The sequence below is a fragment of the Oryx dammah genome, unplaced genomic scaffold, assembly GCF_014754425.2.
Source record: "Oryx dammah isolate SB20612 unplaced genomic scaffold, SCBI_Odam_1.1 HiC_scaffold_13, whole genome shotgun sequence".
In the NCBI taxonomy this organism is placed as follows: domain Eukaryota; kingdom Metazoa; phylum Chordata; class Mammalia; order Artiodactyla; family Bovidae; genus Oryx; species Oryx dammah.
Genome location: NW_024070197.1, coordinates 47,913,309 through 47,929,256, shown reverse-complemented (window position 1 = coordinate 47,929,256; position 15,948 = coordinate 47,913,309). Strand labels below are relative to the sequence as shown.

Genomic DNA, 15,948 nt, shown 5'->3' with positions numbered 1-15,948 from the left:
CACACTGGTCCTGTTTGTAAAGTGAAATTAATGACTGACTAGGAATTTTTGTCAGGTTCATACAGTGTCACTTGGAGAAGGCAGTGGCACCCCACTCCAGCACTCTTGCCTGGAAAATCGTATGGACGGAGGAGCCTGGTGGGCTGCAGTCCATGGGGTCACTAGGAGTCGAACACGACTGAGCGACTTCAGTTTGACTTTTCACTTTCATGCATTGGAGAAGGAAATGGCAACCCACTCCAGTGTTCTTGCCTGGAGAATCCCAGGGATGGGGGAGCCTGGTGGGCTGCTGTCTATGGGGTCGCAGAGAGTTGGACACGACTGAAGCGACTTAGCAGCAGCAGCAGCAGCAGGAGCAGCAGAGAATTGAAGGCAGAATGTTTACTTGAATGCAGAGTGCTAGCTCCAATTCTTTACTGAAATAACCAAGAAGATACAACAACAAAGCAAAGCTTTTTTTTTTACAACTCAGAGTTTCTGTTGGACGTGTGTCAGCATTCGAGATGCACGGCACTCATGCGCCCATCACAAAAACGTTTCGCATTGTTCACCATCTCAGTGGAGAACTGAAGATGGATAATTTGTGGTGTAAAAGTAGTCATGGTGAGCTTCTAAACTAGTACTTTAGGCCTAAATACTTGTTACAAGTAAAATCATAAAACCGTGAAAAATGTCTTTCATAATTCTCAAAAAGAGAAGCTTGCCTAAGCAGAGACAGTTACCCAAGCAAAGAGGAGTCAGTTGGAGGAAATAAGTTTGTTGATTTTCCATCTTGAATGGAGGGAGCCAGTAGATACCATTTCAGTCTTCCAATTGTAAATAGAGAAATAAATGTTGAAGGAAGTTTTACATTTTTTATGCTTAACTGTATAAGTTTTATTAATAATAGGAAGCATACATTCTAAATAATTAAAAAAATAATCAGAAAAGATGCATTCTGTATAGAAAAGATAAGATAATAATAAGTAGCATAGAAATTTTCTTTCCTTAAAAGTTTGAAAGAATTGACTTTTAAAATCATCTTTACTTGGCATATTAGAAATTCCTTCAGTGTGCTCATTTATTTTCTAAAGTACATGGATTCTGTTCTTAGTTTTGCTGTTGTTGTTCAGTTGCTCAGTCATGTCTGGTTCTTTGTGACCCCATGGACTGCAGCACGCCAGGCTTCCCTGTCCTTCACTATCTCCCAGAGCTTGCTCAAACCCATGTCCATTGAGTTGGTGATGCCATCCAACCATCTCATCCTCTGTCGCCCCTTTTCTTCCTGCCCTCAATTTTTCCCAGCATCAGAATATTTTCCAGTGAGTCAGCTTTTCACATCAGGTGGCCAAAGTATTGGAGTTTCAGCTTCAGCATCAGTCCTTGCAGTGAATATCCAGGGTTGATTTCCCTTAGGACTGACTAGTTTGATCTCCTTACTGTTCAGGCACTCTGAAGAGTCTTCTCCAGTACCTCAGTTAAAAAGCATCAATTCTTCAGCTCTCGGCCTTTTTTTTTTTAAATTTATGTATTTTTTAATTGAAGGATAGTTGCTTTACAGAATTGTGTTGGTTTCTGCCAAATATCAACATGAATCAGTCATAGGTATACATATCTTCCCTCCCTCTTGAATGCTCAGCCTTCTTCATGGTCCAACTCTCACATCTGTAAATGGCTACTGGAAAAACCATAGCTTTGACTGTACAGACCTTTATTTGCAAAGTGATGTCTCTGCTTTTTAATACGCTATCTAGGTTCATCATAGCTTTTCTTCCAAGGAGCAAGTGTCTTTTAATTCTGTGGCTGTAGTCACTGTCTGCAGTGAGTGTGGAGCCAAATAAAATAGAGTCTGTCACGGTTTCTACTTTTTCCCCATCTAAATGCCATGAAGTGATGGGACCAGATGCCATGATCTTAGTTTTTTTAATGTTGAGTTTTAAGCTAGCTTTTTCACTCTCTTTCACCTTCATTAAGAGGCTCTTTAGTTCCTCATTGCTTTTTGCCATTAGGGTGGTGTCATCTGCATATCTGAGGTTATTTATATTTCTCCTGGCAATCTTGATTCCAGCTTGTGCTTCATCCAGACCAGCTAGTTACTAAATATTTACTAAATGTTCATCAGAAGTGAATGTTGCATTATAACAAAAGCCTTTTTAGATATAAAATGACATTTTCTTAGAAAGTGCCCTTAGACATGATATAAATATATTGATAACTAAGTATTGAACCATCTTTGCATAACTGAAATCCCACTGGGTCTCTGTAGATTACTCTTTGAATAGATTTGATTTACCAGCATTTGAATAATTAGAGCTATGCAAAGTGGAATTGGTCTGAAGTGGGTATTTTCTTTACTGTGGTAGGTTTTGGTGTCAGGATTAGCATCATGAAATAGGAGACTTTGTTTCGTTTATTCATATTCATTGGTTGGCTTCTGAAGCCAGGAAAGGGAAGAAAAAAAGGGAAGAAATTTTTTTCTTCTGTTTCCAAATCGCTCAGCCAGGACTCTGACTAAATTCAGTAGTATTGTAATTAATTTACATACATTATTGCTTAGCTGGATTTTTGTAGACTAGCTTGAGAACCAGGCCATTTTTTTTTCTTGTAGGAAAAATGCATAGCACGTTCCAAATAACTGAGTGAAAGAGTGGACTTCTGTGTTTTTTTCTCTCCCATTTTCTTCTCACGGTCAGTTTTGTGGTTGTGGGTTATCCTCTGGCTGCCACCCAGCTGATAAATTCATTTTGGCTTGACCTATTGTTTAATCTGTGATTATTTTAGATCCTAAAGCACCAGTAAACCTGATGAAAGCTTGGCTCTGGAAAAAGGGCCTAATTCATACATTTCTGGTGAGATTTTAATGGATAGAACTTAGACAGTTCTTCATGTCGTAATTTTTTTTCGACCCAGCTCTTCTGTTTTAGAAGATTAGCTGAGGGAAGTAATTTCAGAAGTATGTGGAGATTTAGTTACAGAGATGCACAGTGAAGCATACTTTATAGCTGTAAAGATTTGTAGATAACCAAAATGCGCAGCAAAAGGGAATGGATAATTAAATAATGGAATATTATGTAGCCACTAAACTGCTACTGAAGAATACATTTGACACTGAAAGATGTCCATATTATTTAAGTGGAAGAAACTTATTTTTCCAAAATTTGAAGACCTCATATACTCTTAGTTTGAAAAATAGGTATATAAGTGTGTGTGCGCGTACACACAGACACACACACACACACACACACACACAGAATGTGGAATAATGTGTACTGAAGTGAAGGTAGTGATTCTCTCTGTGGGGAAATGAGATTACAGGTGAGTATTTTCTTCCTTTTTTATTAGTGTCATCAGATTTTCTGGCATGAGCATATATAATTAACGTAATAAGAAAAAAACCACTTAAAAAGAAGAAGAACAAATACAAGCACAAGTAGAATATGTAGAAATATTCTACTATCTATTCTGCTGCTGCTGCTGCTACTGCTAAGTCACTTCAGTCGTGTCCGACTCTGTGCGACCCCATAGACGGCAGCCCACCAGGCTCCCCCGTCCCTGGGATTCTCCAGGCAAGAACACTGGAGTGGGTTGCCATTTCCTTCTCCAGTGCAAGAAAGGGAAAAGTGAAAGTGAAGTCGCTCAGTCGTGTCCGACTCCTATCGACCCCATGGACTATAGCCCACCAGGCTCCTCTGTCCATGGGATTTTCCAGGCAAGAGTACTGGAGTGGGTTGCCATTGCCTTCTCCAATCTATTCTACTATCTACTATCTATTAAAATAATCACAGATTAAACAATAGGTCAAGCCAAAATGCATTTATCAGCTGGGTGGCAGCCAGAGGATAATCCATAACCTCAAAACTGACAGTGAAAAGTAGAATATGTAGAAATATTCTACTTGTTTCCATAGAAATAATGTATATATAGAAAATCATTCCATTCCAAAATCATTCCGTAATGAGTTTTTAATTATGTAATATCTATTATTTCTATAAATACTTAAGCAAGAAAACCAAGTCCAGGTCTTTCTGAAGACTCATTTAGAAGAAACCAATCCTGTTCCAAGCCTGTTCTTATCACTTCTTTTTTCAAAAAGCTATTCTGGCTCTTGCCAGTCTGAAAAGGAGTTCTTCCATTGAACAGCTCCATGTGCTCAGATTGTTTCTGTTGGGTTACTTGACAGATCGTCTGGACATTCGAGCAGCCCGAGTTCTGCTGGATAATGATCATTATGCCATGGAAAAATTGAAGAAAAGAGTGCTGGAATACTTGGCTGTTAGGCAGCTGAAAAACAACCTGAAGGGCCCCATTCTGTGCTTTGTCGGCCCTCCTGGGGTTGGTAAAACAAGTGTGGGAAGATCAGTGGCCAAGACCCTGGGCCGAGAGTTTCACAGGATTGCACTTGGAGGCGTGTGTGATCAGTCTGACATTCGAGGACACAGGTAGAGGACCTCTCTCAATTTAATCTCTGATTCTCCTCCCTTTTCTAGAGCCCCCTCATAAGTCAATGCATAATATAGATCTTTTCCTTAAAATGGCTCTTTGTGTTACTTTGATTGCAAGGGACATTTATGGTACTTACTTGCTAGCCTAAGGCCTCTGCCGTCAAGGTGTACCCAAACTAACCTTGATGTCTCTGCGATGGTGGATGGGGAGTCTTTGCCTCAGCTTTCCTGGAATCTCATTATAATGCAATTATAAATCAGTTATTATTATATTCATTTTGGCCCTATAACATTTCATAAATAATGACCTATAACTTTCAAAGTTTAAGAAGTAAGTGCAAATAGCAGGCAAACAGGAGGAGGTAAGAAATCTTTGATAACAAATTTATTATGTTTGCAGTTTAAACTTTCAAGGAGGCTGGTTTGTAGTGTGAGAGTGAGTAATAAGGAGAAAAAATAATTAAGCCTTATCCTTGCATTTTTGATACCCTTTCCATAAAAATACATTGAACTATAAGAATTGGGTCTCTGATTAATCTGACATTATTAGAGTGAGATTTTCATGTTATGTTCATTGTTTTATTCTCTATGGCTCAGATTGGAAGATACTTTGGGAAAGCATGAACCTCTGTTTCATAGTTGCAGGTTGTGAGAAGACATACCTATGGTGTATGTGTCAAAGTACATTTAAAAATGTAGAACATTTAAGAATGTAGGAATTTTGAACTGCTTAAAAAATATGATGCTGTATACTTAAAAGCATATGATGTTGACATACTACTAATATAATGTAATATGTCAGTTATATCTCAATTAAAACAATTATTTTAAAAATAGGGCATGTAACTTTGAATAGAAAGTAATTAAACTCAAAATAAACTCTGTCCACAAGATCATACCCTTGATCTTGAAATTGCAAAAGCATTGCAGATTATAAGTAGGGGCTTTGGCAGGCCTGCCAATGCAAGCATTGAGCAATTACCAGTAGCCAAGGGTAATTTAAATGCATGTTTACAGTTCAGTGAATATGGTTTAAAGTTGAACTGTGGGAGAAAAAAGAATATGATGTTTTCATGACACCTTATTTTTCATTTGCCTTATTCATGGGATCCTTAAGCAGGGATGGGAAACTGGTTCTTTTTATTCTCTTTTACTTGCTTATTTACAATTCTTATGCATTGAAGAAAAATCGTTTCAAGATTTTCATAAATAAGCAATAAGGACTGCAGATTAGGTCAAGGAATTGATTGGGATTGGTCTTTCTGGCAATTTCCAGTCATGTTTTTGTTGCCTAGATTTTCTTATTCTCTTACATGCCACTAGAGGCTGTAGTTCACTTTTGTAAAGAAATTGGCATTGCGGACCAATCCTAGAGAAGCTAGATCTGTGGCCCGTCTTCAGATTTTACATACAGAGCTTTAGGGAGGTGTTCTCCATGCAAGAGACTTGATTCCTGCACTCCGAGTTGTCTTCATTTATTTCTTCCTTTTATCTGTAGCACATTTTTGTGTGAGTATTTGATGAAATTTAGAGAGTGAGTTTGTGGAGTTATTGTTATGTGAAATTAATGTCTTGGGCACATGACATTTAGGTATTTGTCCTTATTTCTTCCTACATTGCTGTTGATTATTTAGTAAGGCTTGGTGCCCAGCACACACTGAACATTCAATAAAAATTACCTTTCATTATTTTAATTCTCAGTTCTCAGGAGGACATGTTTAGATTTATAAGCTTCAGTATGACTTTTTATAAAATTCAATCTGATTCTTAAATTGTACCTAAATAATCCTGTTTGGGACATTATATAATTTATGTGGCAGAATTGTGGAAAATGTATCCTTACAATGCCTGTTGGTGTATATATACGTGCTGAGTTGCTTCAGTCGTGTCTAACTCTTTGCAACTCTGTGGACCGTAGCCCGCCAGTCTCCTCTGTCCATGGGCTGCTCCAGGCAAGAATACTGGAGTGGGTTGCCATGCCCTTCACGACCCAGGGATCGTGATCTTCCCGACCCAGGGATCAAACCTGCATGTCTTACATGTCTTGGGCGTTGACAAGTAGGTTCTTTACCACTAGCGCCACCTGGGAAATCTGATTGGTAGGCGATATAAAAGGTCATAATCCTCACCACTTATTATAAACATTGTTGGGTTTAAACAGATCCCTGTTTTAACTCTTTACTGAAACTGATAGATAGAAAATTTGTTTTCTTTTTTCAAGTGAGTATACTTTTGTGTGTGTGACTGTTGGTAAGAGAACTGAACCTAAAGAAAATGAAGATTTTTTTTTTGTGTGGATCTTTTGTGAAAGACGCTTGTGTATTTGCCTAAAATATGTGTAAATATAACAGAGGTTAAAGCGTCTGCCTGCAATGTGGGAGACCTGGGTTCGATCCCTGGGTCAGGAAGATCCCCTGGAGAAGGAAATGGCAACCCACTCCAGTATTCTTGCCTGGAGAATCCCATGGACGGAGGAGCTTGGTGGGCCACAGTCCATGGGTCGCAAAGAGTCGGACACGACTGAGCGACTTCACTTCACTTCAAGCTTTTTTATGGTGCATGTTGAGGTTATGATCACTGCCAAATAAAAGGTATGTGGGTTTGTCTGTGAATCATTCTGTTAAGCCTGATTTTTGATACACCTTGCTGGTAAACATGTACTTCCTAGCCATCACTGTACCAGATGTTTTGCTGAACACTACAGCAACCTGTGCTTGTGGTATTGGGGACTTATTACTCACCCACCCTCTACATGACCAAAGTCTGGAGAAAGTTTCTGTCTGAAAGCCTGTTGAGAAGCTGGTGGAGAGCCGGCAGTGCTGAGTGACAGGAAGGCCAGTGGAGAGCAGAGTGTGCGCTTATGCCAGAGTTAACTGGTTGGAGGAGGTGATGAGGGCAGAGGAGACAACAGAGGATTATAGCCCCAACATGGGGTGGGGTTTGTGAGAACAAGTGGCTCCATGTCACAGTTGAGGCATTCGGGAAACACCCAGGTCTTGACATTTTAGTCCTGGTCACATGCTCACAAGCAGAGTTCACGCGGAGTTTTGTTTTTCTTCAGCCTGTGAGTAGGCACTGCTGTTCAGCAGCCTTAACATAGTCAAGGAGAGACAGAGCTGCGTTCTCTTATCTTCCTTGCTTGTTCTCTTGATTGTGCCACTCACTTTCCCCAGTTTCTCACGCATGGAGCGCCAGCCTCTAGGTAGAAGTGCCTGTTTATGTGGAGGAAGGTGCTAATAAGTTAGGAACTGATTTTAAAAACAACCTAAGATATTATCTTTTAGAGTTAAAATGACAGTGAGGTGGGAGATGGGAAGAAAAAGACTTGGTTTACATGAAAATTCTAGACTGAGAAAATAACAGTGATCTGATTGAACATTGTGCCATTGTTTAGGTTCACGTTACTTTGGTGGATTAGAGGAAGAATAGTCTTGTTTATGCTCCATATTAACTACCACATTTTTTCAGTTTAATATTTCTCATTATCTCCATTGACATTTTTGTCTATTTTTATAAGTCACAGAATCTCTGTTCCCATCTATCAGTTTTTGACTTATATTTTAGTAATTTAAATAATTTAATTATTTAAATATAAATAATTTAAATCAGTTCATAAACATTAAAGATAAAGTGACTTCTTTTGGGGTGAGGTTTTATAAAGTCATGTTTGGATAATGATCTTTTTTCATTAGCTGTTCCTCAGTGATATATATGTTGTGATATTTCTCAGGTTGTTGATGAGAGTAAACTCTTTGAAAGTCACTTACTAAAAAAAAAAAAAAAAGTCACTTACTAGCTGTTTGTTCAAATGATAAAGTTATATCATTGTAAGGAATCCTCAGCTCAATTCTTAACCAGTTTGAGAAGAAAAATGAACTTTTGCTTTCCACGTTGATAAATTTTCATATGTAACCTGAAATAGTGAAATTTTAACTAAATTAGCTGTTTCATTATTAGTCTCTACAAGGGAAAAATAACTGAAGCAGCAAGGTTTTAAAATATTTTTAGCATAGTACGCCAGACATGTTACTGTTTGCTCATCAGCCTCCTTTATAACATGTATTTGCATATAGCTCTTCTTTGCCTCCGAAAAGCTTCCATGTTTGTCTTGAGGCTGCACCCCAAGTCAGTGACGATCTTGCTCTCCTCTGGACTATTGTGCTCCTTAATGATTCAATAATACAGGTCTCTGGCATTTCTGATACATTCCTGTGGAGGTAAAATGTAAATACAGTGAAAGTAGGAGCTCTGTAGGGTAGGAATTATTTTGTATTTTCTAATCCTCCGTACATTCTGTACTGCCGAGCACATTGCCAAGCATGGTAAGTGCTCTGTAAATGCTGTGTGAGTTCAAGTAAGATTAAAACATCTTGGAAATCAGGCAGTCCTTTGGACGAGCACATCCATGCAAATGACTGTCTAAGAAGATTTAGGAATGACTGCTACAGAACAGTTTGATTTGTTTAGACATGCTATATTAAAGACTATTTTTAGTTCCTTAAAGACTGTTTTTCTGTTTTAAAAAGAGCTCATTAGAATTTCTTTTAGGTTTATTACTTTATCCAACTTGAGATATACACACACACCTGCCAGATTTTCATCAAGCAGCTTTTGCTCTTTTTTAAAGCAATAGAGTTATCATCCTACCCTTTCAACTTAACGTTATGACATAAACTTTGTATATTACTTTAAATTGTTTGTGAACATCACTTTAGTAGTTTGTCTTGTAGCCCATAAGTGCTCCTTCATTGGATAGGCATGAAAAAATTGATGGGAAAATGCCGTTTTTTTCTCCCTCTCTACATTCTGGAAAAGAAGTAAGGAAAGACACCCCTTATTCCTAATGTTTAGATATCCTTGGCAGTGACAGAATGACCAGCCTCTTGGACTACATTGGATTTGATTTGACTATATCTAGAGATGATGCACGACTAAACTGAACTGAACTGAGAGATGATGCAATATAGTAAAATAGTTGATTACTGTGCAGCCGTAAGTAGATGATATTGTAATTTTATATAGTTGTTTTCTCAAGCATAATACAGATTGCTTTTGGGAAAATTAAGAATGCTAATCTTGTCACTTAAAATTTTGAACTGTGTAGGCATTTTTGTATCTCATACACTGGTTGAATTGTCCTGATAAGCCTATGAACAATTACAACAATAAGCGTATGTAACAATTACAACTGTGGATCTATATATTTTCAAGTTCACGTGTATCATTTAATTTTGAGAAAAACTCCCAGATAGTTACATATTCAGGCTGAATAATAAGTAATGGAGCTATACATTCTTAGAAAAATAAAAGGAAAATGTCCTCAAACTTTCTTGTATTGTACTATATTGCTTTCTAGATGTTGTATCATAAGGAAGAAGTATTTTGCCCTCGAAAGAGAGTATTTTGCCCTCAAAAAGGTTACAATTTGTAAAATCATTTATTTTCTACCTCTGTAGTTTCTCAGGATGCTATTTTTTAAAAAATATTTGTGTTTGTTTGTTGAAAGAGAACATTTTTGTGTATTTATTCATATTACAAAGGTTTCATTTCAGTTCAGTCGCTCAGTCATGTCCAGCTCTTTGCTACCCCATGAACCACAGCACGCCAGGCATCCCTGTCCATCGCCAACTCCCGGAGCCCACCCAAACCCATGTCCATTGAGTCGGTGATGCCATCCAACCATCTCATCCTCTCGTCCCCTTTTCCTTCTGCCCTCAATCTTTCCCAGCATCAGGTTTAGTCCAAAGGTTTAGTCGTAGTATATTCTGTAACTTCAGTCAGTGAATTGCATGCTACCCATACCTTCTAGCGAAACGCAGGCACATTACAGATACTTTACATAGCTCACAGGCTCTGCTCACAGTTGTCTTGATTTGACATCTAGATTAGTGGTACACATTTGGGGATGTCACCTGTGATGGAGGAGCTCTAGGGGCATTGAATGCTCTTGGGGCTGCTGTAACTGAGCAAAAGGCTCATGTGCCCATGGCTCAGAAAGCCGAACTCTGACAGCAGGTTTGTAGCAAAGGAAGGGTTCGTTGCAGGGTGCCCAGCAATCCTGTGGGAGACAAGCCTCAGATCCAGTTCCACTTGATCTTTGAGCAAGGGGTTTTTCTAAAGGTGGGGAACAAAGAGGCTGGGGTTAATTATCGTTGCGTGACATTTCTTAATTGTAGTTTCAAGAGTCTGAATGTCTCTGGTTTATGATTCTCTGGCCAGGTGGTCTATGGCTTGGGGCTCCTTGCCCTGGAGAAGCAACCTGAGTTGTATGTTAAACAATGAGATTTATAACAGCTATTTCAGTACACTGGCGATGTTATCGATACCACAGTCATCTGACTCTGGTTGGTCAGTGTTGCATTAGTGCAGGATTGAGGTCAGAGGGGACAAGAAAAGGAATAAAGTTTTGGATAATAGATTAATCATTAACTCAGTAAGGGAACTTGGTCATGGGGGCTCGGTTTCACTATGAAAAGACAATTATGAGTTGCTTCTGTGAGACAGACATTGAAATGGGACCCAAATTTGGTGTACTGGCACCTGCCTTTGTATCTTTTTCCAGGAAATTACAAGTGGACTTAAAGTAGCTATTAAAATAACAGTTACAATTACATCTTTTAAAAGCTTACTGTGTGCCAGGCATTGGGCTGTGTGCTTTACCTATAATAGTTTCTTGTGATCTCATATAATTTATCAGGTTGGTACTACTATTATCCCCATTTTAGCAGATGAGGAAACTGAGGCTTGGGTCATATTATTTATGCAAAGCAGTACTCAGAGACTTGTACGACCTTAACAGTGGTCATAGATATTTTGGGTCCTGGCGTCATTGATCTGGTGTCTTTAAGCAAATAGAGGCTTCTATTTGGGAAACGATCTTACAGCTCTATATGCAGTATCTAATCTGTATTAAGACCCACTTTCTGTTATCAGAGTGCTCACTGGCTCTTTAGAGGAGGCCATATGCTTGGTACCCATGGATGAAACCTAGGTCTTAAGTATGAATCAGGAGAACTATAGGGCCAGTACATGCTGCAGACATTGCATTATTGGAAAGATCCCTTTGTGAGAGGTGGTCAGGAAGAGTTTAGTAGGATCTCTGAGATTTACATAGGCAGGGAGGGTATTAAGAGCAGGAACACAGCCATATTAACAAAGGTAAAAAAAAAGTGTAAAGGATATTAATAGAACCTCAATTGTGGTTGGAAAGCTGGTGGTGGGGACTGGATTGTGAAGAACCTTGAATTCCAGACTGAGGAGTTTGGACCTTATCTTCTAGGTTCTGGGAAGCAGTAGAAAGCCTAGGAGGAGTTGTTTGTATACTATGACTAGTACTAAGATTTCTGCTGCTTCTTTAGAAAGGGCAGCTGTCTAGAATATTATTTTCTCTCCATGACTGTAGGTCTAGAATTGTCAGGACTTGGTTTTGAAATCTGCCTATCAAAAACAGTAAGGAAAGGAAAAGAAATTAATGCAGAAAAAAATGACACTTTGAGAGAAATGAGCTTTGAGGTTTTTTTGTTAATTTCCCTTCCTTGCTTATTCACAGAAGGCTGACAAATCTGTCAGTTCTCCAGAGAGAGAATTTCAGAGAACTTATTACTTATGAGTCTTGTCATTCCTATATCCTGTTCTGAAGTCTTGAATGTGCTAACTCCTCATTATAACCGGACAGTGTTTATTGTATCTGGTTCCAGGGCCTCAATCACTCCCCCAGATGAAAAGCATTCCTACGATATTCTTGAGGCTTTCTTGTCTTTTCAAAGGTCACTATTTACTCTGTCCTACTTTATACCAGTCATGTGGCAGGATTGCTCCGTGAGCCGGCTTTGTGCAGATCATGAGATATGGCCGCTGTTCCACTTGTCCTTGGTTTCTTTCTTGCAGGCTCTCACCCTTTCATGCCTCTTCACAAACAGCATTTGATTTCTCATGGCTTAGGCTGTAGGGTTATAATTAAAATCAGGAAATTGCTACTTAAAATAAAGTTTCGCTGGCTTTGTAAAAAAGGTACTGTTTTTAGTTTGACAAACATATTTTTATTTTGTGTCATGCTCTGCATCTGTCAGTTATGTAGCTGATTTTTGTTCAGATATGTTAAAGCAGCCTCTAACATTTGAATGCACAACCAAATGTCTGGCTGAGCTTAGTTATGCCAGTTGGTGTATATAGAGTGAACACAGTTTTATTCAAAAGGCCAGAATTAATGACATTTTTCTATAAATACTGTTGGTCCCAGTTCCTCTTACTACTATGTGTAACAAATTATTGTCTATGAAAATAAAAAAGTTGGAATTTTTCTCTTTTTTTGGGTGGGGTCTGCAAGTATTTTGAGTGGACCTTTGAACCAGTTCTAATTTCCTCCATGAATATGGTGATAATGTTTTAGCCAGCCCCAAGTCAGCCTTTTCAGACTGTAAAAAGACAGTTATGTTGGGGTTTGGGAAGTGCCAGAAAGGTGCCCGGAAAAGCTATGAAAAATATGGGAATTAAATTCATAGGGCTTTCTGGATGTTTTGGAATCTTGGAAGTGTAAGAATCGTAACTATGTGACTAAAGTATAATTTTTTTCATTTTCACTAAGTGGTAAAAATTAGATACAGTGCTTCCAATATCATGGGTAATTTACAGCCAGAATTAAATAGAAAATAAGAATTGAATCTGATGCTTCTTTGATGTATCACAGAGCTTTTAAAATTTATAGTATCTCTTTACTATATTCCTATGGTAACTAAATAACTTTTTCCTGATCCAGAACTTTGATTTGTAAGTGATGCTGTGCCTGCCTCCTGCCATCTCTCTGTTGCTAATCTGTGGCTTGCCTTCTGCAGGCGCACCTATGTTGGCAGCATGCCTGGCCGGATAATTAATGGCTTGAAGACTGTAGGGGTAAACAACCCAGTGTTCCTGTTAGATGAAGTGGACAAACTAGGAAAAAGTCTGCAGGGTGATCCTGCAGCAGCTCTGCTTGAGGTAAGATTTACAAGGTCTCCATCTTTACTCACACTGGAAAAGTGTGGGTAAGAGTAGATGATCATATTGAGGGAACATATACATTCATGTGGATCTCCCAGGTGTGATAGTGGTAAAGAACCCACCTGCAAACTTGGGTTCCATCCCTGGATCGGGAAGAGCCCCTGGAGGAGGCCATGGCAACCCACACTGGTACTCTTACCTGGACAGTCCCATGAACAGAGGAGCCTGGTGGGCTGCAGTCCAGAGGGCTGCAGTCAGACGTGGCCAAAGCGACTTAGCACGCACACATGCAATACATTGATGTGGGTTTAGTCATGGGAAAAATACTTTGATACAAACTAAAATCTGAAGCCATCTGATCGTTTAAAATGTCTTAGGGATTTTCTTTGTTCTTTTTCTAATAATTCTTGTTTCTTTTTATCAGTTTAGTTTAATAAAATTTTATGCATTCTTATTGTTTAGAGAATAGCAATTCTATAAGATTGTTACAAAAAACAGCAAGCAAGTCTCGTCCTTGGGGTTCCTTATTTTCCTTTTCTGCACTTTGACCCTCTGACTTTTAGTTCGTTCTTGAGATAGTGTGGCTGTATTGCTTTCTTGATTTTAGGGGTTTGGGTGTTATCTGTGGATTCCTTTCTGTAGGAGATGAGTTTGCTTGCTTATACTTCCAACCTCCCAATATAAGTTGTATCCTGATTTTGTTAAGTCATTGTTGAGTGTTTGCACTGTTACGGTTATATAAGTGCTTTTCACAGCTGAACCATGTGAACCAGGATCACTCTTCTTTTTCTGTCTTTTGTGTTTTTTTGTGTTTTTAAAAATCTTTTTGAAGTTAATGATTGTCTTGTTTCTTTTGTTTACTTTCACCAGCTATCTAATTCTTGTTGGGAGACTTTCAAACACTTTCTGTTTTATCGATTTTGTCTTTCGTAAGCCTCCAATCTAAATTGGTCGTTCCCACCCCCCGGGCACGGAGCTGTGGTCCGAGGGTCACTCTTCACCTCCCCCATTTTGGGTTTCCTGATTCCTGTAGCCCATGTCTTCCTCTGTTCTGATTTATTCTCTCATTGTCCTGGTGTTAGTCCCTCAGTAGCTTCCTGAGAAAGCCTGAATGTAAACATTTTTCAACTTTAAATATCAGAAAATGTCTTTGTGGTTCTCTCATACTTGATTGGTAGTTTGACTGGGTGTAGAATTCCGGGTAGAAGTAATCTTCCTGCAAACTTTTAAAGACAATTTCTCCTTTGTTTTCCAGTCTTCGTTGTTGCTGTTGATGAAACAAAGCTGTTGCAGTCCTGTCTTTTGTGACTTGTTTTACTCTCTGAAAACTTTTCAGATCTCCACTTTATCCCAGTGTTCTGAAGATTAACTAATCTGCCATGGCATGAGTCTCTTTGTTTCCATTTTCGCTGATGCTTTGAAGACTCTTTGTATTGAAAAATCCTCTCCTTTTATTTCTATAAAATTTTCTTGAACCTTTTTGTTGGTGATTCTTCTTCACTTTTGGGGAACTCCTATTAATTGATGTTAGATCTTTAATTTTCTTATCTCTCCTATTACTCACCTTTTTTATGTTTTGCTCTACTTCCTCTGAAGACTTCCTCAGCTTTATCTTTTAATCCTTCTCTGAGTTTGTCATTTCAGAGAACCGCCCCCCCCCTTTTTTTAACTTCTCTGCATTTTTTAAAATAGTATCTTGCTCTTGTTACATAGTTGTAAAATGTCCTTTTATCTCTGTGAGAAAAATACTAATAGATCAAGAAAATTTTTTTCTTTCTTTGCTCTAAAGCTTCATTTGTCTATTCATTACATATATTTTTTCTGGTCTCTGTCTTTTATATTAGAATCTTTCATTAGATGTCTGACAGTTTTGTCTGTTCATATATAAAATTAGTTGATTGGTTGGTCACTAAGTCCTGTCCAACTCTTGGCAACCCCATGGACTGTAGCCCACCAGGCTCCTCTGTCCATGGGATTTTCCAGGCAAGAATATTGGAATTGGTTGCCATTTCTTTCTCCAGGGGATCATCCCAACCCAGGGATTGAACCTGCCTCTGCTGCTTAGCAGATGGATTCTTTACCATTGAGCCATCAGGGAAGCCCCATTCATATTTAATAGGATTTTAAAAAGCTGATTGGAAGCTATAAGTATGTTCAGTTCAGTTCAGTTCAGTCGCTCAGTCGTGTCCGATTCTTTGCGACCCCATGAATTGCAGCACGCCAGGCCTCCCTGTCCATCACCATCTCCCCGAGTTCACTCGTACTCACGTCCATCGAGTCCGTGATGCCATCCAGCCATCTCATCCTTGGTCGTTCCCTTCTTCTCCTGCCCCCAGTCCCTCCCAGCATCAGAGTCTTTTCCAGTGAGTCAACTCTTCGCGTGAGGTGGCCAAAGTACTGGAGCTTCAGCTTTAGCATCATTCCTTCCAAAGAAATCCCAGGGTTGATCTCCTTCAGAATGGACTGGTTGGATCTTCTTGCAGTCTGAGGTACCCTCAAGAGTCTTCTCCAACACCACAGTTCAAAAGCATCAATTCTTTGGCACTCAGCC

The 15,948-nt window shown here is 38.9% G+C and overlaps 1 protein-coding gene across 1 annotated transcript in view; it reads left to right on the top strand.

Annotated features, from left to right (window-relative positions):
• Window positions 1–15,948, top strand: part of LONP2 (lon peptidase 2, peroxisomal) — an 81,530-nt gene that overhangs the window by 18,871 nt on the left and 46,711 nt on the right. The window contains exons 7-8 of the mRNA XM_040253588.1: window positions 4,160–4,418; window positions 13,253–13,394. Of these exons, the coding sequence (XP_040109522.1) occupies window positions 4,160–4,418; window positions 13,253–13,394 (401 nt within the window). The remainder of the gene's footprint in view (window positions 1–4,159; window positions 4,419–13,252; window positions 13,395–15,948) is intronic.